The sequence below is a fragment of the Hibiscus syriacus genome, unplaced genomic scaffold (genome assembly GCF_006381635.1).
Source record: "Hibiscus syriacus cultivar Baekdansim isolate YM2019G1 unplaced genomic scaffold, ASM638163v2 tig00003507_pilon, whole genome shotgun sequence".
Lineage (NCBI taxonomy): Eukaryota > Viridiplantae > Streptophyta > Magnoliopsida > Malvales > Malvaceae > Hibiscus > Hibiscus syriacus.
In genome coordinates this window covers 76,549-98,750 of record NW_024061975.1, presented here as the reverse complement: position 1 = coordinate 98,750, position 22,202 = coordinate 76,549, and the positions used below count along the sequence as shown (strand labels likewise).

The 22,202-nt window shown below is 35.2% G+C and overlaps 1 protein-coding gene across 2 annotated transcripts; it reads right to left on the bottom strand.

The window, feature by feature from the left end:
* Positions 1 to 9,948: 9,948 nt before the first annotated feature.
* LOC120178403 (protein TRANSPARENT TESTA 16-like) lies at positions 9,949 to 11,804 on the bottom strand. Of its 2 annotated transcripts, XM_039184264.1 has the most exons (7): positions 11,723 to 11,804; positions 11,197 to 11,417; positions 10,944 to 11,010; positions 10,693 to 10,857; positions 10,550 to 10,591; positions 10,433 to 10,474; positions 9,949 to 10,351 (listed from the first exon to the last, which is right to left on the bottom strand). In XM_039184264.1, the coding sequence occupies exons 2-7, from the start codon at positions 11,382 to 11,384 to the stop codon at positions 10,148 to 10,150; spliced, it is 708 nt and encodes a 235-aa protein (XP_039040195.1). In that variant the 5' UTR covers positions 11,385 to 11,417; positions 11,723 to 11,804; the 3' UTR covers positions 9,949 to 10,147. The 2 variants fall into 2 exon arrangements, with proteins under 2 accessions (XP_039040195.1, XP_039040190.1); XM_039184259.1 differs by lacking the exon at positions 11,723 to 11,804 and having other exon boundaries at positions 11,197 to 11,668.
* Between the last annotated feature and the right edge of the window lie 10,398 nt (positions 11,805 to 22,202).

Below are 22,202 nucleotides of genomic sequence, written 5' to 3'. Positions count from 1 at the left end.
GATGCTCTAATCGAAAAAAACACACTCTCATATCCAAGATCTTCACACCTTGTCGAATCCCATCTTCTCAAGCACCATTAACAAAAAGTCCTACCTAGCGCAATCGTATGCCTTGGAAAAATCTAATTTTAACACTACTCCTCTCATTTTGTATCCTCACGACTCCATCGAATGAATAATTTCATTTACTATTAAGATTTCATCCACAAACTGTTGATCACGTAAGAAACCACATTGCGTATCATTTATTACTTTATCAAGAACATACCGCAACCTCCTTGACAGCACTTTTGCAACAATTTCGTACACCGAACCCACAAGACTTATTGGTCTAAATTCGAACACTTGCACAGGATCTTTGACTTTCGAAATAAGGGTGTTAAACGAGGCATTTACACTTGATGACAGCTTACCTGACTCATTGAATTTCTTCATCAAATTCATCAAATCGCCTTTAACAATTCCCCAACACTCCTTAAAAAAATGCATATTAAAACCGTCCGGACCTGATGCTCTTGAGCTATCGCAAGCCTGTATAGCTTTTATAATTTCTTCTAGCGAGAATGGATCTTCCAATTTGCTAGCTTCAGATTCCAAAATGGATTTAGAACTCAGATTGAATGTATTGTGCCATCATCTCCTCTTACAACTGAAATATGAATTGAAGTGGCTAAATTACAATTTCTTTAACCTGGCTGAATCGAGAGTGACACCATTGGAAGATCGAAGGCCACTTATTCTATTCTAACAAGCCCTGAATTTAATCGAATTATGAAAGAAAACAGTATTAGTTTCACTCGCTGCCAACCACTTCACACGAGACTTTTGTCTCCACAAATCTTCCTGAAGCTTGAGAACCTCCCACAATTCTTGTCATAAGCTTTAATTTCAGATTGGTACCCCACACCCAAACTATTACACAGCTCCTCCAATGCATCAATCTTGTTTTCCAGAACTGAGACTTTGTTAACATAGTTATCGCATGATTCCAAATTCCATTTCTTCAAGGCCCTTTCAACCTCCTCAACCTAACGCTAATGTCCAGATTGTTACCCAAAGCCTTCTTAAATTCTTCACTTATTAACTTTCTACACTTCACAAATTTCAACCAGCCATCGATGAATTTGAAGGGCCTAGCTCCACAATCCACGATGCCATTAGAAAGAAGAACCAGAACATGATCCCATATAGACCTCTTAAGACTATGCTGTTTGAAATTACCCTCATTTAACAACCACTGTTCATCAATTAGGAACCTATCTAATCTACTGCTCTTTTGATTCGAGCCAAACCAAGTAATGTTTTTCCTTTCATAGGCAAATCGAACAATCTACAATTGAAGATAATCTCATTGAACTCAGCACTTACCATAAAAGTATTTACACAGCCACTCCGCTCATTCCTATTTCTCATTGTATTAAAGTCTCCTCCAATCAACAATAAATTTGAATCTGAAGTTCTTAAAGCCAATAATTCATTATATAGATCAATTTGTTCAGCCAAATTACACGGAGCATAGTCACAGAAGATGGAGGATTTCATACCTGATATAGTCCAGTACCCCTTTACACAAATGAATCTCGGATTAATGATCTCCTGCTCCACGCTGAAAATCGATTAATTCCAGACTATAGCGATACCTTCTGACCTTTCCGACGAACTCGCCATTCTCAGATCGAATTCATTATCCCCCAAAACTTTTGGATATCGAACTCATCTATAACTTCTTTTTTGGTCTCCTACAACAAAGCTAACTCCTCTAGGACCTCGTTCTCATCACCAATAACTTGGATTCCTAAACTTTTACCCAACGCTGAAGTCTTCTCTGCTTCTTTTTTCAAGACTACTCTTCTCCATTTGAGGTCAGAATCGGACAACGATTTACTAGACAGCTCTGGGTAATTCTTAAAATTGTATTTCTTGATAGCTATATCCCTTTCTCCCACGATTTAAGCCTGATAAAACTTGGTTCTGAATTTCAGTAAGAGGCATATTTTTTTTTAGTTTTTTTCTTATTTTTCATGACCTGAGATAATTCTGGAAAGCAATCTTAAAAAAAATCCACTTCTTCATAAATCTTTCTAGCAGTCAATTTCTTTGAACCCAAGTCCTCTTTTGACTTAAACCAATCCTCCAGCCGGGCTTCATTCTTCGGGCCCCGCAAATTGAAGACGGAAGCCATGTATTTCTAACACCCCCTTACACGAACTCAAAGCCCATGTTTTTAAATCCTTAATAACTCCTAACTTAATTCTTCTCCGTTGGCCTATGGACACCTTCCTTAATAACCCTACCCCCAATTCCTGGGGAAGAACGGATGATCAAAACATCTTTATCTTGCATAGGAATAGCCTTTTCAAAGTCTAAATCAATGTCTCTACCTCTTCCCGCATCGATCCCAACATCGACCACATCATTCTCACCTGCTACATTCTCCTTCTGTAACACTCTAAACTCGATTGGGCATAAAGTACTACATTGGGTTGCCGAGACAATCCTTGATTTTCAAAACCTGTTCATTTTATGTTTAAACATACTGAATGAGATCATAATAGACGTAAATAACAGTTATAAAAAAACACTTTATAAAAATCGGAGCTGCATGACACGCAATTTAAAACCAAAATAATACAAACTCAGAGTTTAACAAACCACATACATGAGTAAGGTTCTATGAATATATGTGCTCACTAAAGTTACAGTACAATACTCTGAAGGAGATGCTGGAAGTCATACTGCGGTGATGCTCCACGAACGACCTATACTAAAAACTTACGAACAAAAACATCTGAACGCTGAGCTTACAAAGCCCAATAGTATAATCATGAATCTAGAGTAGCATTAAAAGTCTCATAAACATAAGCATACTAAAGACACAATACTAAGCAGTAGGTATATGCATGATCTTAATCAAATGGTACCTAATTAAGGTTTTACTATTCTATTGCTGAAGTAAAAGTCTCATGCTTCCCTTATTCCTTTGCTAAGGGCCTCTACCCACACTTATTGTATCTACTGTGCATTCTCTAAATGTGACACTAACACTGTTGTGCATTATATGAATGCAACACTGACTCTGTTGTGAATTGTCTGAACGCAATCTTGACTAGTATTTGGTCTCACATAGCCATCAAACACTAGTTAACTGAGGGAACCTGGTGTCACATAGCATCGGTAAAATTCTCACTAAGTTGTTTTATGATTTCTCATTCTCATATAGCCATCAAGTAGATCATGGAGGAGAACCCGGTGTCACATAGCATCAGTACAATTCCTGCTCAACTGAAGTATAAAGCTTGGTCTCACATAGTCATCAAGCCAAACTTTAAGGATATCGATTGTACTTGATTGATGCAACTATAAATGCATATTTAATGGCCCAAATACAACATAACATTGACCTTGCTAACCCACACCTCGTGAGTAGTTGGGCCTCGCGCCCTAGTTAGCCACTGAAATACATCGCGCATTGACAATGCCCCACTAAGGTAACTAAGGTAGCCTGGATATACCCTAACATAGTTGTACATACTAAAGTGAGTTCATTCTCTCACTAGATGGTATCTCACTTGTTCTCTCATTTAGAACGTTATGCAAGGGTTTATTAGTTTTTTATTATTGTTAGTTATTGAGCTGCTCTATTCTGGTCGTTTGTTACTTAAGGGTGTTTTAATCATTCTTCGCCTCTAGAGACTATGTGTTTTATGATTCTACGACGATTATTATATATGTTTTTCACTGGTTGTAACACTAGGTAGCTCGATACTTGACCTAGGTTTATCACTGGGTAGCGACATTATAGTCACTCTTATCGTACTTCTCACTAATACACATTGAAGTGGAAGGACAACTTATACGTTCTCGGTTCACTAGCATTCTCGAAGCACACACTTTTCTCTATTACTGAATCTAGCTTACTTGTCGTACCGCTTGTTGTACATCATCTGTGAAATCCTCGTTTTTAATTATTTAATACGTGCTCGATTGAAGATACTTTAATGTATTACACTTAATATGGTTACATCGGTTGTAACCTACTCCTACAAGTGTTTTTAAGTATCTTTGGTCATTTATGTCCCCCACGGACTAACTTCCACCATTACAGATCATCATTAACTCTTACTAATATAAGTTAACTTATTCACTTATGCCCATAAGGTTATTTCGGTAATTTCACATGGTACACTGTTTTTCTACCACATTATTTGTATACTAAACCATCTCGCTTGTAAGCATATCTTTCAAAACGACCCATCGTTCGCAAATATTCGATGTACACTCCTTTAAAGGTATTTTTAAGGTTTTTTACCCACAAAAGGTGTTTTGGTAATTTATGTCACCTAGGGCTTTTTGGGCCATTTCATAATTTAGGACCCTTTTCCAAGCTTAGTTGTACATTTTATAGCAATCTAAATATATTCGGATGCGACGAGAAATGTTTTGAATATTTTGGTATTGGACAATATTGACACTAGTATTGATGCAAGTATTGATACTAGTATTGATGAGGGTATTGATACTGGTATTGATACGGGTATTGATACGAGTATCAATACTCCAAGGGTATTGATAAAAGTATCGATACTACAAGAACAATATCAATACTACAACCCACAAAACTCTAAGTAAGGCTAAAAAGGCCTAAAACCCCTTCCAAGCACTCTAGTTTAACCCCAGATCAACAAATAAAGCTTAAGAAAGTCTTATAGGGTCATCTAACACCACAAAATCATGATCTTTACAACAATAACATCATCTAGGGTATGAATCAAGTATAAACCCTAAAATGCTTAAATACTCAAATCTCAACAAATATTCGTGCTTATGAAAGACTTGACACCACAAATGATTAAAAATACACTAGCTTGATGTTAGGACCACAAAATGAAGTTCCTTTAACAACTAAATACTCTCCTCTAGGGCTTGGATGATAAAACCCTCACTTTCTCTTGCAAAATAAGAAACCCAAAGCTTAATATAGACGAATTTGAAACATGAAAGAGGTTCAAGAACTTACCTTGAGCTATGCAACTTGTAGAGGAAGAAAGAAAGGGAAAATGAGAAGAGATGAAGAAATGAAGGGAAAAAGATGAGGAGATAAAAAGCCCTCATTTTTTAAAAATGGGAAAATTATATTTTTGGATCATTCTTTCTTTCCACTATTTCAAACCCTCTGTTTATGGCTAATTGGATCCAATTTCAAATTAATTAAGCCCAACTCGGCCCAATGATTTAAATTTGGGGTGTTATATATTCCCAAGACACACACCATTTAATGAATCAGACTTTTGAAACAATAACTCCTTGTCACCGTTACTCTCACTCGGCGATTTCATTGGGGTCTTATCCGGTGAAACTTCTGATGAAGCTTTCTTAGATGCACTCCTTAACGAATTCCTTACTATACCCTCTCTCTGCAACAAATCTAGGTTGTCAATCGTTGCTGAGTTATCATTAAAACCTAACTCTACCACTCTTACTACATGCTTTACATTGCCAACTACAATGTCTACTTCCTCAATCTAGGAACTCAATTTAGTCGATACCAACAGTGTAACCTTTCTCAATCTAGCACGTGATTAATATTCTCACCGAAGGCTTCAAGATGACCCCACAGTTCAGCCATTCTTTTCAACATTGTATCATTCCAACGGTGAAGAGGAACTCCAAACAAGTCGACGTTTCTATAACATTCGCCTTTTCAGACCATAGTTTAACTTCACAGAAGATTTCCTTTAAGTAGGACCATCGGAGATCCTTCAACAATAAGAATAAGTCCTTATCATCTATTGTAAGAAGAAATGACTTTCCTCTAAGTTTTTGTACCTTGATCTCCCCTAGCCCCCATTCTATTAATCTTCTTTCAACACTGCTTACACTACAGACTGTAGCCATTGCACCTATTAAACATCTCCTCACTCATAAATTTGCATCTTCCACATGACCAATAATACTCTTTCTTTTCTCAGATTTATGTACACTGATTTTCTCCTGCTCTTCGTTATGTAATGTTGTTTTTTCTTTCTTTGACCTCCACACCTGATTCCACTTCCGAGCTTTCTTATCCGAGGAATCATTACTAGTTTTAGCAAACTCCACCGAAGTTCTATTATTGAGGACCTTTGTGCCATTTAATCTATCCATTATTCTTCCTACCACTATCCTATCAACCATTCGTACAAAATCGAATTTTGTACCCCATCTACTTCTATTGTTTGCAATATAAACCTTTCGAAGTTTGCCTTGTCAACCAACAATCTGCCATAAGCCCTTCTAATATATCTTCGGTGGTAGGTTATCCACGAACAGCGAGACTAAACTCTCCATCTTCACCAACTTCTTCTTACTTTTTTAATCATTTTTTACTATATTAATCCTTGATTACGTTTAATTCCAACAGAAAATAGAGTATAAGAATCAAGTTTAGATCAACAGATTGAAAACATGGAGTTAAAAGCAAAGAAACTAAAGTTAAAAAAATTAAATGTATTTTAGAAAGTTTACCCTAATGGAAAGTTACTAACAAGAGGAGAAAGTTATTAACAAGAGGAGTTGGTTGATAGAACCTTTGTTGTTTTTGCGAAAAAAAAATTAAGTTGACCCTAGAAATACCTATCTGGTTAATTATTCTACTACTGGGGTATGCATAGAAAATAATCACCCCCACCCTAAAAAAAAAAAAAGATGACACAATGACTTGATTTTTTTCATTAGATGGCACTTTTGTAATATGGATACCTTGCAAACAGTGATTATTCCAAATGAACATAAATTGGTTATTACAGATGTTCGTTTTAGGGCAAATTCAGCTCAGTTGGCAACAACTTCGTTTGATAAAACTATACGAGTATGGGATGCATCCAACGTAATTATCACTTCTTCTTATAACTTTCATCTTTGTTTAAGTTTTGTGGATATTTTTTGTTACTTCTTTTGTTATTATATACTTTCTCTGTTTACTGCCAGTTTTTTGACATTGTATACATTTATGAAGCATGTGTGGGTGATAATATATATATATATATATATATATATATATATATATATATATATTGCTACTGGTTAACAAGCTTAGTTCATTGTCACAGCCTAGAAAAGAAACTAAAGGTATTTTAATTTTTCCATACAGTCCATTATCCTCATTTGCAGGTTAATGGTGAAAGAAGAAGAACAAGGCCGGTCCAATGAGTTTTAATGCCCTGGGCGAGATAATATTTTTATGCCCCTATACTTGTACCGTATAATAGACAAAACATAAATAATATTTTTAAAACAATTATAATCCGAAACAGGGCAAGGTCAAGCTACCATGATAATTCCAATTATATGGTGCAACAAGTCTACAGGACGGATAATAAGCTTGCTGAAGATAAGCTCAATAGAAGAACATCCTCTATAACATATTAACAAATAGAAAAACATTTTGAGACATTCTACAGTTGCTGAGAAAAGGATCAACTACATACCGAACATCAGAAGGTGAAGCAACAGCAACAACCGGTGCAGATAGGGCTTTCTCCAAGACAATTTGATCAACATGATCAACAGGTACCTGAAAGGAATGAGCATTGTCAATTGACAGTTGTAAACAATCTTCAATTACTGATCAAATTTGAGGATTTTGATTTCAATGAAAAGCAAGACTACTCCATATGCTATGCCTTAACTATAAATGATTCTTACATCTATAAACAGCAAATCAAGTGCAACTAATTAATTTACATATAAGTTGATGGATAGTGTTCCAACAGCACCACCAAGCTAATGTAGGAAAAATATCTCAGATTATGAAGCAACTATAGACTTCCATATATACTCTAAAATAAAAATGATACAAACTCGTGCACCTAGATGATTGCATTAGTAAGAAGTAGAACAACCAATAGTTTCAGAGGAAATTTCCAATTTTTCAACCATTCAAGGTCATAAATCTCAACTTCCTACAGCTAAATAAGTGTCATTGGATCCACAAAACAAAGTTCAGATTATTGAGTGCACCTAGATAGATATACATAGTGCATTTGAATTAAAAATAGTTTGTGAAAAAGGTTCAATTTTTTTAATCTCGATTAAAATTTATCAACGTTCATATTGGAAGGGAAAATCCTATTTCAAGAAATCACTTTTTCCCCTTCTAATATCATTATTTATATAAACTAGGATAACCGAGGAAAGAATTCCTATGGATTTTTATTCCAAAATCCAGAATCCAGTGAACGATTTTCAATATATGGTAAAAAATGAACTATTTTTCTTTCAAGTTCCAAATAAAAAGTGATAAAAGCGAAACTCTAAGTACCTTATTAACTTAATAAAAACATCAGAAGCATTTAAAAAGGGGAAATCAAAAAAGAAAGTGAAAGTATAAACCAGAGCGTCAATGAGCTTGGTGTTTTTGCCTCGTTCTCTGGTGACGACGAGTCGACGACTTTCGGATTTGAAGAAGCAACATGCCGAATCACTTGCGAAGTCGACTTAGACGAAGTTGAAGAAGCTCCCATTCTCGTACGAGAGAAACAAATTCGCCTTTGAAGTTGCAGAGAGGCAGAATAAAGCAGCCATGGCGGAGGAAGAGGAGAGAGAGAGGGAAGAGAAAATAACGCCATTGAAACGCGTTGCCCCAGAAAACTGATGCCCCTTAAACATTGATGCCCTGTGCGATCGCCCATCAGGCACATGTATTAGGCAGGCCCTGAAGAAGATGAAGAAGAAGACGGATCGATAATATAATAGTTTCGTTAATGGGTTAACGGACATTAACGGTTGAAAGACTTAAATCAAACGCAATTAACTTTTGAACCGATGACTAAAATTGGTTAGACCGAAAATAAAGAAGACTATTCATATAATTTACCTAGTAATGATCAACTAGTTAAAGAAATTACATAAATTATTATTTTTTAGATACTAGTATATATTGATGCGAATCAAATATTCAAAAAAATAATTCATATTATTACAAGTTAACTATAAGATAATTTTACTGATTTAATGAAAGTAACTAAGTGATATATATCAACTGAAATACTCTAAATTTTGATTGAAGTCCCATAATAATATTTTGTTAAATCAAACAAATATATATCATATTTAAAACATGATAGTTGAATTAGATCTAAAGATAAAAAATATCGTAAAAGAAAAATAATTCAATAATTAAGATTATTTGACAAATGCTCTTAAGGAGTGTAAGATATAACTAATAATAAACATAAAAAGATATTCAAATACCTAAAATAAAATAATAAAGATATCTCATTGAGTTATATTTATGAGAAAAGAAAAGAAGAAAAAAAAAGTTGTCGATAATATTGTTTTGAAATAATGAAAGAAAATGAGGATTTTAAATTTAAATCTATAGATAAATATAAATATAAATAATATAAAAAAATTATCATTCAAATAGAATTAAATTACCCTTAAAGTGAAGCTTTTGGACCATGAGTGTAAACACATGAAGGTGTAATGCTTTTGCTTCTTGTGTGTAATGTGTGTTTGTTCTATCAAGCCTGTTGTTAACTTAGTGTTGTTGTAGCTTTGTTTTTCTTTCTGATCTGTGGTGTACTCTATTCCTCTATAAAGAGGTTTTTAACAAGATCTACAATTTAGATTTAACGTTTTCCGATTAATGAAATTATATTTGCTGAGCAAAAAAAAAAAAAAAAACATAATAGTGACATGTAAGAGAGACACAAATGTATAATTTTATTTCAGTGAGATATATGAAGTCATAAAATATAAAACACGATATAAATCATAAAGATTTTAAAAAATATCTTATAGCTAGCAGATGCAATCACTTTTATTAGCATGATAGTTATACAAATTAGATTCGTGTCTAATGATTATGTGGATCTCTATATGATGTAATTTATATCTAAAGCATTTAAAATATTAAAAGATGGCGAAAATTATGAGAACAAGCTTTTAGTTGAATGATCCGAACTAAAGCATTCAGAAACACACGGGAAGGAGTATTTAATCTTTAGTTGAATGTTTAACACGACAAACATGAAAAGAAAGCACAAACCCTAAACCAGATATATCACAAATGCGTCTCTTGTAGGTTTTATAAGAACATCAAACTTGACCCCGAATGCAGATGCTTGATACATGATGGCTAAACGGTGATGATTGGCTGCAGAAACTAGAGATTTGAGTCTTGAAGGTTGGGCTGAGCAAGCTGGAGCTGATAGGAGAATTGTTGAGGAATATTAGTTGCAAGCTGAAGCACACTACTGGGTTCTCCTCCTCCATAGAAGGGGAATTCATCAAGCATTTTCTGATGCTCCACTGCCTTTCCTTCTATCCCTACCTGTTGGTACTCCATTGCCGCTCGGTGTTCTTGAATCTGTGTGTGGCCATAAGAATTCTTTCCCTCTATTTCATCACAATTATGAACACAAAAAGTTCAATTGAATTTCTTACTTACCCATCGGTACATGTTGTTGTTTTCTTCCTCGAGAATTCGTTCCTACGCCAATGAATCCAGGATTAATGAATTTAGCCTCTGATACCTTAAAGTGTATGAAATGAAATGAAACCTCACCTTTCTTCGAAGGTTATCCAGCTGTTGTTGCAAGAGCTCATTCTGCCATTTTTACATGCCAAAGAATTAATGAACATAAGCTCCAAATTTACTAAAGTGATTGCATGAATCAAGTAAAGGAAACCCATATTTTTAAACAGTACCTTTCGTTCTCGGACCTTGTTGACCGAGCGCTCTAGTTCTTGTTCAAGTTGATCAAGCTCTTCGTATGGAATACAGCTCGTGTCCTCACCAGTGTAGCGTCTCATGCTTAGTTGAAGACGACGGGTTTCTTTCCTCAACATTGCCAATTCATTGTACAGTTGTTCCTACATATATGTCATGTAAAATCAAAGGGTAAGGCAAGAAAAGTTTCGGATTGGTGAGTCTTAAATACTTGATCAATGAATCTTACTCGATTGTCATGCTCAGGAATGCGAGTTCCAGTGACCTTCTGGTACCTTTCTATGATGTGCTCCATTCTGCCAACACAAAAGAAACCCTAGGTGGATAAATTATCATAACCTTTTTTTTCATGCATTTTCAGGCCATATTAGAGATGTAAAACTCAGATCAAGTCATGGGATCCTAAAAAAAGTCAGCTTTTTATATAGTGAGTGATCCTGCGAACATGCCTTACAGATCAAAGATGAAATGAAAGAAAAAACCTGTAAGGTTCAGTGCAGTATTGGCACATCTTGCCGGTGCTGGAGAAGATGATGAGGCCGATTTGAGCATCGCAGAGCACAGAGAGCTCGTGAGTCTTCTTCAGAAGCCCGGCTCGGCGCTTGGAGAAGGTGACTTGTCGAGTCGTCTGGTTCTCGATCCGCTTGATGGGTATCTTTCCTCGTCCCATAATTACCCAACACCGCCTTAAAAACCTTTGGCTCTAGTTAAGGAAAGACGGAATCAGGGAACTATTCTCTTTTATTCACTTCTAAAAACTACTCGCAGATTTTGAAATAATAATGGAAAAAGGAAGGAGAAAGAAAGAAGAGGCGATGCTAATAAAGAAGTTCAAATATGGGACAGGTAGACACAAAGAAATGGGATGATAAAATGGAAACTAAAAGCTTCTGCAACACTGAAAATAACTACTTTGTTTATAGTTTGTACATCTTAAAAACAGGAAGGGAAGACATACAGATAGAAAGAAAGAGAAGAGAAGAGAGAGAAAGATGACTGCAAGTTTACCTATTCCTTGCTCGTGAAAACTCTTTGCTCCTTTATTTTTTTGAAGCGTGTATGAACAAGGAAATGCTTGCTACAATCCCCAATTAAGACCCAAACATATGCCCTATATAAAAATATTATTTAAATAAAATGTTAACACGTTAATAATATTCATCAATTTGGAATATAATGATCGGTAATTTCCTTAACCATCAACTTGAAATTGGATTTATCAACTTTGATCGAATTTAAAAAATATATTGAATCTAAATTTGATTTTATCATAAAAAATTTTAATGTGAGTTTATATGAACTCGAACATATTTTAACTTAAATGAATAATTTCAAATGATCATATCTAAGATAATTAGATTTCATAAATTTGAATCGAACGACCACCTTAACTCAAAATAACTTAGAAGCAAAATGTTTCGATTATATATATTCTCATAATAATTTGAATCGAACTTTAATTAGATTTTATTTCTATGATTTTAAAAATAGACTTGGGTGTATTATTCTTCTTGGTATCAACTTGGGAGATGTTCTAGGATTTTAATTAGCAATTGTTGGTGTTTTTGATTTTAGTGTGGATCTTACATGAATTCTTTTGATGATAATTATATATTCACTCTATGTGACTTTTTTCTAATAAATAATACATTTGTTGTGCAAAAAAAAACACTAAATGGTTTGGTCTAAATAAAATCTAAAGCTTGGAATAAAATGATACAAACCTAAAATGATTTGAACTTATACAGTTATGTAAGAACTATTTTTTAATAGTCAAAGATGGATGTCCCTTTTTTCCCATACGTATGGGGTAAGGGGGAGGTAAGATAGTAGGCTACCCCAACACCAGGTTGAGAGCAGCTTCCGTAAGAGACCTCCGAATTATGAAATGCCCTCCGTGGTATCTTATATTACCATTCAATAAATTCTAAAAAAAAAAAGCTTAAACATGAATGAAATTATTCGAAAATTTTAAGATTCGAATTGAAGTCACTGTTAGGGATGAGAGGAGAGCAAGGGAGGGGGTTCATTAGTTTGAATGGAAAATGACCTTGGCCATTAACAAAGGCTTGACCCTAAAGGAGGAGGAGTGGCATTATCAGCAATTTAATAGCAATAAGTATTCCTCCAATTGTCCTATGCGGAAACATAGACACAAGGGTGCTGAGACTCTTAACCACTCCTCTGCTCTCATCTGCCAAGCAACCTGAAACTTACCATTTCTGGAAATTCCTTTTCCAATTACAAAACCATGGACTCACAGGAAAGGAAAAAACTGGAATTTTCAAACCCTAAAATCACACACCCCTATCGGGAAACGACAAACTGTAACAATCCCATGACTGGGACTTGTACATATCCATTCTGATCTCACAGCAACTTCAACGAAAGTGTTAGAGGTAAAAGTAAAAGCTAAAACTCAGATGAAAAGGTAATGAAATCACTTTAAGACCCTTTCATCCATGTGTTTTCTTTCTTCTTTTTTCATCCCCTAGTGGAGGGACTATTCACCACACGCAATCTAATCAAAAGTGGGTGTGGTGAAACACCAAACTTTGATGAAATCAACCAACAAATATGAACCCTTTTCCTTTGGGGTTTCTAATTATTACATGGAAGACGCCTTAAAATAACGCATATTCAGATTTTTATTAGTTGTTTAAACTTGGGTCCTAGAAAGATCAGCCTTCCCTTTTACCACCGTTATTCAATAAGCACTACAGCAAAACTGATATGTAGCGGCGTTTTTAGCGGCGTTTGGATAGAAAACGCCACAAAAGTTAAACATATAGCAGCGTTTACAATCGTAGCGCCACAAATTGATACTTTAGTGGCGTTTTTACAAAAAACGCCGTAATAGTGTGGTTTATTGCGGCGTTTGTTAAAAACCGCCGCAATATATCGGTAAAGTAGCGGCGTTTATACCACAAACGCCGTAATAGTTTTAATCAATAGTGGCGTTTGTTAAACGCCACAATAGTGTAATCAATAGTGGCGTTTTTTTTGTATAAACGCCGTAAAATGTTAAATATACAGTCCTCTTTTCCTCCTACCCAAACCCTAAAATCAATTAAACTCTTCTTCCCTCAAAGCTTCTTCTCTGGAACAACAATAGCTCTCCATATAATGTTTATACATATATCAGTCAATTTAGTTGATGTACATTAGAAATGAAATATGTAAAATCAACTAATATTATCTAAATAAAAGGTAATTAGAGGCGTTTGTATCCAGAAACGCCGCTATAGATCTGACATTTTGCGGCGTTTGTATCCAAAAATGCCGCTAAATAGTAATATTATAGTGGCAATAGAGTTGTATATTGTCATTTATAACGGCGTGTTTTAAGCAAACGTCGTAAAATACTTTGAATTTAGTGGCGTTTGTTACCAAACGCCCCTAAAAAGTTTTACTTTAGTGGCGTTTTTTACATAAACGCCGCAATAGTGTATCCCTTAGTGGCATTTTCGTAATAAACGCCGTAATAGAATAGTTCCTTGGTGGCATTTTTAATATAAACGCCGCAATTGTCCTTTAATTTATTAGATATCCCCAATTCTGCAGCCCGAATCCCTTATTTGTTTTATCCCCAAATCTTCTTCCTCGAATTAGCAGTGCATACTTGACAAATCGGTGCACCACTCGCCACCATCACGCCGCGGGTGACCACTGTTGCACCGCCAATCATCAACGTCGCGGCGCATCAAGCTGTTGTCGTCAATTTCTAGTCACAAATTTCCGACCATCTCAATCTCAGCTTTGAAACAAGGTATGTACAATCATTACCTAATCTCAAGCGATTCGTGTGATGTAGTTTCAATCGAGTTTCTCTTCTTGCCAACAACATTAAAAAGAGTTTTCAAACAAGCTGCTAAGTGGCCCTCTTTTCTTGTTTTAGGAGAGAGCGTTGGTGTATCATGGATAAGTTTTTTTTTCCTGAGTTTTGTTTGAGTCAACATGTTGATAACTTTAGCATTTCTTTCTGATAAAAAAATTAAAACTTTTAACCCCTAGGTTAGGGTTTCATTAAAATATCATTTGAGTTTTAGGAATTAGAGCCTTCTGGGGGCTTGATACGAGATAAGGTGTGTTATTCACTTGTTGAATTATGCAAAATTGGGTCATATCTGAAACTATTGAACTGGTATTATTTGGATTTCTTTTTATTATGACTATGTTGGGAATAATTCAGGGTTTTAGGATTTAGATGAATTTATGCGTTTTCATCAAGTGTCATTTAATCATACATAACATTGTGATTATTGATGCTAGACAGTTTCTGCTTAAAATTTGGAGATTGTTGAATTGAATGCAATCTTTGAGGTATTTCAGCTCTACCGTGACTTCAGTTCGATTGGATCACTAAACTGAATTTTTGTAGGGTCTTTTGAACCACAAGGTTAAGGGTTCCAAAGGTTTGCTACGGAAGGGCTTTGCGTTGTTACCACAAGTTAGGTTATCATGTCACTCATTTCGTACAGAATACTGTAAATGAAGTACTAAGTTTAAAGTTCTTTCACCATTTGCGACTTTGTTTAGTGAGCTTTTGTACTACCAATAGGCAGCTATCCAACAGTCTTAGTTTTTCATTGTGTCTCTGCTGTTGGTTGGGGTGTTGATTATTGCTTGTGTTATTTTTCATTATTCTAAGTTTGGGAGTCCTTGGGGTAAAGAGAAGATATCGAGCTACTTGGATATGATGTTTATTAAATGAATGAGAAGCTCAACAATTTAAAACGTCGTTTGGAGCTTCTTGAAGCTTAAGTTGGAACTGCTTCTTCTAACCCTTCTCTTTTCAGTACGTGATTCCAATTTTGAATTTTATTTGGTTTAATATCTTTGTTGTGACCTAGTTCTTATTATAGTTTGTTTAACCTTTCGTTTGACCTTCTAAAAACCATAGTCTTTCTTTTATTTTTTTCCGATGTGGTAAACTTGGTGATTAGTGAATTTTGCTTTTGTATCTTGAATTTCCTCCTGCAAAACTCGGTGGTTTTTAATTTTCAGCTTATGTATCGAAATTAATGCAAATAAATACATAGTCTTTTGCCATATGTATTAGGGTTTTTACTATGTTCATTATCTTTAATTTCCAGCTTATTAAGGGCCCATTGTATAAACTTAATATGACTAACGAATGCAAAATTGTAGATTGTTCACCCACCCTCCTACATAACACATCCTTCTTTTCGGATTTTGCTGCTAATAAGCTAATGTTTCATGGAAAACTGGAAAGTCTAATTATTTATTGTTGCATTGTTGTTAACAAAGATTTTTGGTTGCATGATAAGCTTTGTTTGCTCAAAATGTAAGTAAAAAGTTTTATAGATCTTAACACGGTTGTGGGAAGGGTTTATATTTCGTTCTAAGTTCTTAATGCCTCTCTCTGTAACAATGAAACATGAGTCTGTTTAGATGTAAATGCTACATTTCGATGAAACATGTGCAAGTATTTAGTTCTATATTATGCAGTTGTATATAATTCTCGTTATAATTTTTATAAATTAACTGAGATACATTTGCTCCCATACAATTTTATCAATTTAAAAGTTGTATAATTTACGAGTGATTAGTTTTATACTATGCAAATATTATTATGCACTAAATATGATAATTTAATGCTTCTGTTTAGGTTCTAATTTTATCTATATTATTAGCAATTAACATTTGAAATTGAAACTCCATAAATACGAAATGGATAAGAGTTGGATGGATTTCTCAAGGGTAAGCGTCGAATATCGAAATGGAGTCGAAAACTTTCTAAATTTAGCTTTTCTGAATGCAAGCCAAGAAAATATGATTCTTTACCCTTGTAAGAATTGTGTGAACATTAATTGGCACATTCGTGAAGTTGTGTACGAGCATCTAGTAATTTTTGGATTTGTTCGGGGGTATAGAAAATGGATCTTTCATGGAGAGATTGTATCAGATAGATCTGCTTCCACGAGTTACTCGACTTATCGTGCTCCTTCTCCCCATCCAACTTTTAGAGAAGATGACATGGAAGGGATGTTACGAGATGCATTTAATATGCACAATCATCAGTCGTATGATATATAAAATTATTGTCAGGATGATGTTAATGATTTCACTGAGATTGGAAGAAGTGGATGTGATGAAGAGCCAAATGGAGAAGCGGCAAAGTTTTACAAGTTGCTGAATGAAATGAATGAACAACTTTATGAGGGATCAAAGTTTTCAAAGCTTTCTTTCTGTATTCGTCTTTTCCACTTAAAATGCATGGGAGGGTGGACTAGTAACTCCTTTACGCAATTGTTGGAGTTACTAGGAGAAGTGTTTCCTTTTGCAAAAATCCCTCAATCATGCAAATATATGAAGAAAATGATCAAAGATATGGGTCTTGGATATGACAAAATTCATAGTTGTCCGAATGATTGTATGTTATATTGGGGTGATCGAAAAAATCAGGAGTCTTGTCATGTATGCGGAAAATCTCGATGGATGACTAGAGAGGCAGAAAATGTTACTGAGGATGAAGCTCAAGCACGATCAAGAAAGAAACCGATCAAGATTCTGCGATATTTTCCTCTCATACCTAGGCTACAAAGATTGTTTATGTCCTCCAAGATTGCTGAGTCTATGAGGTGGCATCATGATGGCAGAACCGATGATGGATTATTACGGCATCCTGCAGATTCTTTAGCTTGAAAGTCATTTGACAACAAGTATCCAAGTTTTGCGAGAGATCCTCGAAATGTCAGGCTCGGTCTTGCAACTGATGGGTTTAATCCATTCAAACTCATGAGTACTTCGTATAGTACTTGGCCTGTTGTACTTGTTCCATACAATTTGTCTCCCTGGATTTGCATGAAACAATCATCTTTCATCTTATCCATGATAATCCCCGGTGAGAAAGGCCCCGGAAATGATATTGATATTTACATGCAGCCGCTAATTACAGAGTTGAAACAGTTATGGGAAGGGGTCGAAACGTACGATGTGTTGACGAAGGAGAACTTTAATTTACGCGCTACTTTATTATGGACAATTAATGATTTTCCTGCGTATGCAAATTTATCTGGTTGGAGTACCAAAGGTCGTTATGCTTGTGTTTGTTGTGCTGCACAAACATGTTCGAAGTGGTTGGTTAATGGAAAAAAGTTCTCTTATATGGGACATCGTCGGTGGTTACCTGATAATCATAGATTTAGATGTCAAAAGAATATGTTTGATGGTGATGAAGAGTTTCGAAATGCTCCTGACCAAACAACCGGCTCTGAAATATTCAGAATGTTGAAAAATATCAATTTTACTTATGGAAAGATGAATTAACCAACTAGTACACGATCAAAGAAAAAGGTAAAACAGGTCAATGAAGAGCTTGAAGTTGACGAACAAACTAATGATGAGTCTGATGAAGAGGATGATCCAAATGAGGTAGACTTGTGGAAAAAGAGGAGTATATTCTTCGAGTTGCCTTATTGGAAAAAGCAGATTTTGAGACATAATCTTGATGTAATGCATATTGAGAAGAATGTCTGTGAGAATATTATCGGGACCATTCTGAATGATGGCAGAAAATCTAAAGATAATCTTAAGAGTCGACTTGACTTAGTGGACATGGGAATTCGACATGATCTTCATCCGCAATTACGTCCGAATGGAAGAAATTTCTTGCCGCCTTCTATTTTTTCTTTTTCGAATAAAGAAAAAGAAGTGTTTTGCACGGTGTTGAAGGATATAAAGGTCCTAGATGGGTATGCATCAAACATTTCTCGATGTGTTAGTGTTAAAGATCGAAGACTTTATGGTTTAAAGTCTCATGATTATCACATATTAATGCAAGATTTACTACCAGTAGCTGTTCGCGGTTGCATGTCGAGTAAGGTGACGTCTTGTATCATTGAACTTTCTAATATAATGAAAGCCATATGTGGGAAAGTTCTAATGGTTGAAGAACTTGATAAACTACAAGATCGAGTTGCCTTGACTTTATGCAACTTGGAGAAGATATTTCCGCCTTCATTCTTCACAATTATGGTGCATCTGTTAATTGATCTTCCTCACGAAGCAAGAGTTGGTGGTCCCGTTTTCTATCGATGGATGTACCCTATAGAGAGGTGTTAATTGAATTACACGTTTCAAATTACTACTGATTATACATTTGAATAAAATGTATTTACGTAGTATGTTGCTTTCTGTATAGGTTCTTGGGCAAGTTGAAGTCTTATTGTCGTAATAAGCGTTATCCGGAAGGATCAATTGCTGAAGGGTATTTGGCAGAGGAATGTATGACATTTTGCTCTAGATATTTGGAACATGTTGAAACAAGATGGAATAGACCAAATCGAAATGATGAGTTAGGTACTGATGACTTAACTCAACATTATTTGTTTGAAGTTATGGTCAACCATTAGGGAAAGTTGAAATTGCACATTTAGATGACACGTCTTGGGTACAAGCACACCGATATGTTCTTTTCTATCACGATTCAATAGATCACTTTCGCACGTAAGTCTTTCGGACCCAATCCTAATGAAATCTCTTTATCTTTTATATTTATCAATTTTTAACGACATAATATTCTTTATAGTGAGTTTAAAGAAGTATTGAGATCTCGAGCACGCTCCCGAAGATTAAATCAGCGAGAGCTACATAAGTTATTCACAGAAACTTTTCATGAATGGTTAGGCCAGACGGTAAGCAACTAAATCTTACGGAACACTTATAAATAATATATGTCTTGCTTTTTATATCGACATCAATGCAAATTAATTCACCATTCATGTGTAATAGGTTTGGAGTGGGAGAGAAGTTAGTGAAGAAGTTAAATGGCTTTCTCAAGGTCCGAATAGAATAATTAAAAGATATAATGCCTTCCTCATTAATGGGTTCAGACTTCACACGAAATCTCGTGAAAGATTAAGGAGGACACAAAATTGTGGAGTCGTAGTTACTTCGTCAACTACAAGTTATGCTACTGTAAGGGACAATAATTCGCAGGATGGAGAGGTCGATTATTATGGAAATCTTACGGACATTATTGAGTTAGATTATTATGGAAAACGAAAGGTTGTGTTGTTTCGGTGTGACTGGGTTGATGTAAACAGATGTATAAAAAGAGATAAATTCGGGTTTTCAATGGTGAATTTCTCTCGATTAATTCACACGGGTCAACGTTTGATGGATGAACCATATGTATTTTCCTCTCAAGTGAAACAAGTATTTTATTGTCACGATGCAATGGATGACGGTTGGTATGTTGTGCTTCGAAATACTCCCAGAGACTTGATAGACATCGGGGATGGAAGTAGAGATGACATTGAAACAAGATCAGAGTGTTTACCTCTACTACCACAAAACTTAGATGAAACTATCAGTAATACAACACAATTTCAATGGGTTCGGGAGGACGTTGATGAAGATATTTATGACAACTGACATTACATAAGACTGTTGTACGATTTTATATCTTCATTTATTTATTTATAATGTTATAACCCTTAACATGTTGTCTTTCAATGTATTCATTAATTAAATCGTTTTTTATTACTCATGTTTGTTTATTACAGATATAATGCCGAGGAGAAAAATATCTGATTTGCGGGTTGTTCGAGCTTCTGAAGACCATGAAGAAAGAAATAACGAGGAAACGAATGCACCTGAGTCTTCCGAAGTTCCTGAAACTGTTGAAGAAGTATAAATTCAAGGTAATCTTCGAAACTTTATTTACTACTTTGTTCATTTTCAAAACTGACATTTAATAATTTCTTATATAGTTGAAAATGCTGGAACGCGCAAGACTCGAGGACGTACAACTTTAAAGGAATTATACCAACTTCCTCCTGGGCATCGTGTCAAAGTTTCAAGAAACGATGCCGGTCAACCTATTGGCCCAGAATCACATCTTCTAGCAGGTTCCTTAGGCATAGTTGGACGTAATGCGAATCTGTTACCGATCAATTATGAGTCATGGCGCAAAATGCCTAATAGTAACAAAAATCAAGCGTTGGATTTTGTTAAGGTAATAATGTCATTATAATAGATACTCTATATAAATTCAATACTAATTTATACTTACGGTGCATACTTATTTGCTGTATAGGAGAAATTTGTTTTAGAGGTCTCTGACGATTATGTGAAGCAAGCGTTAGGGAAGAGATGGAGGGACCACAAGAGCTCCTTAAAGAAGAAATACTTCAAGAATGATCTCAGCCTTGAAGAGAAGTTGCAAACAGTCCCACCAGGAATGCTCAGGTACCAATGGGAAGATGCAGTCAGATTTTGGAGTTCTCAAAAAGGACAAGTATGTTGTATTTTTCATAAATACTTGTAACAAAATTTAAATCATCATTATAAGTGGTTGTTTGACATTGTAGGAACGAGAGCATGTTGGCGTTGCTAGCAGGCAACAACAAAAGTTTAAGCACACGGCTGGATCGAAGAGCTTTGCTTGTATAGCTCATGAGGAGGTATTATAGATTATTGAAATAGTTTTTTTGTATTCCATGTACATACTAACTCATAGTAATTACATTATGGTACATTGTAGGAAAATACATCCGGTTCTAAAGTTGGTCGAATCCAACTCTTCGACATGACACATACGAAGAAGGATGGCACTCCTATGACTGCTGACGCTGCAGAAATTATGGTACGTTTATTGGGTAGATGTTTTAAATTTACCTGACTTTATTTATATTTGTACCATGACATTTTTTATTTTAATTAATTATTCACTTTATTATTAGGAAAAATTGAGGGAGAAAAGGGAAGAGTATCATGCTACTGCTTCGAGTCAAGGTATTGTTAATGATGATGACATTGAAAACCAAGCTATTAATGACGTTTTGGGTCCTGAAAGATATGGTCGAGTGCGCTGTCTAGGATCATTCGTTACTCCCACCAAATATTTTGGATCCAGTTCATCACAGTACATGTCATCACAGTCTCGATCTTCCCAATTAGAAGTTGGTCGTTTAAAGGAAAAGTTGGCTGAGATGGATCAACAAATGGCTAACTTGAAAGCGGAAAATGAAGCAAGGGAAACAGAGAGAGCAGCAGCGGAAGTAGCTAGAGCAGCAGCGGAAGCAAAGAGAGAAGCAGCGGCAGCACACAGAGAGGCAGCGACAGAACAGAGAGAAGTAATATATCAGCAGAGATGTAAAGAATTTGAAAAACGACTCAATGATATGATGCTGATGATACAAAAAACGCAACCTCAGAATCCACCATCGTAGCCTCATTTATGTTATGAGCATTATGTTAATGTTACTGAACCGTGTTTAACTTAACTTATATTACGTTAATGAAAACTTTTATTTATTATATTGGATTTGATGTTATTGCTGTTTTGTTTGTTGGATAATGGAACAGGTTGAAAAAACAGATTTGGGGTATTAAGTATAATTTTTAGAACTGTTAAATTCTGTGTTATTTAGCGGCGTTTGTAACAAAAAATGCTGCAATATACCATACATTTAGCGGCGTTTGTGATAAAAACGCCGTAAAATAAACATCTACTACG

Excerpts from the sequence above, each read along its gene's own strand:
- LOC120178403 (XM_039184264.1), bottom strand. The coding sequence starts at position 11,384 with ATGGGACGAGGAAAGATACCCATCAAGCGGATCGAGAACCAGACGACT. Across the intron at positions 11,011-11,196 it reads TACTGCACTGAACCTTACAG|AATGGAGCACATCATAGAAA; the intron begins GTTTTTTCTTTC and ends TTGTGTTGGCAG. Across the intron at positions 10,858-10,943 it reads TTCCTGAGCATGACAATCGA|GAACAACTGTACAATGAATT; the intron begins GTAAGATTCATT and ends ACATATATGTAG.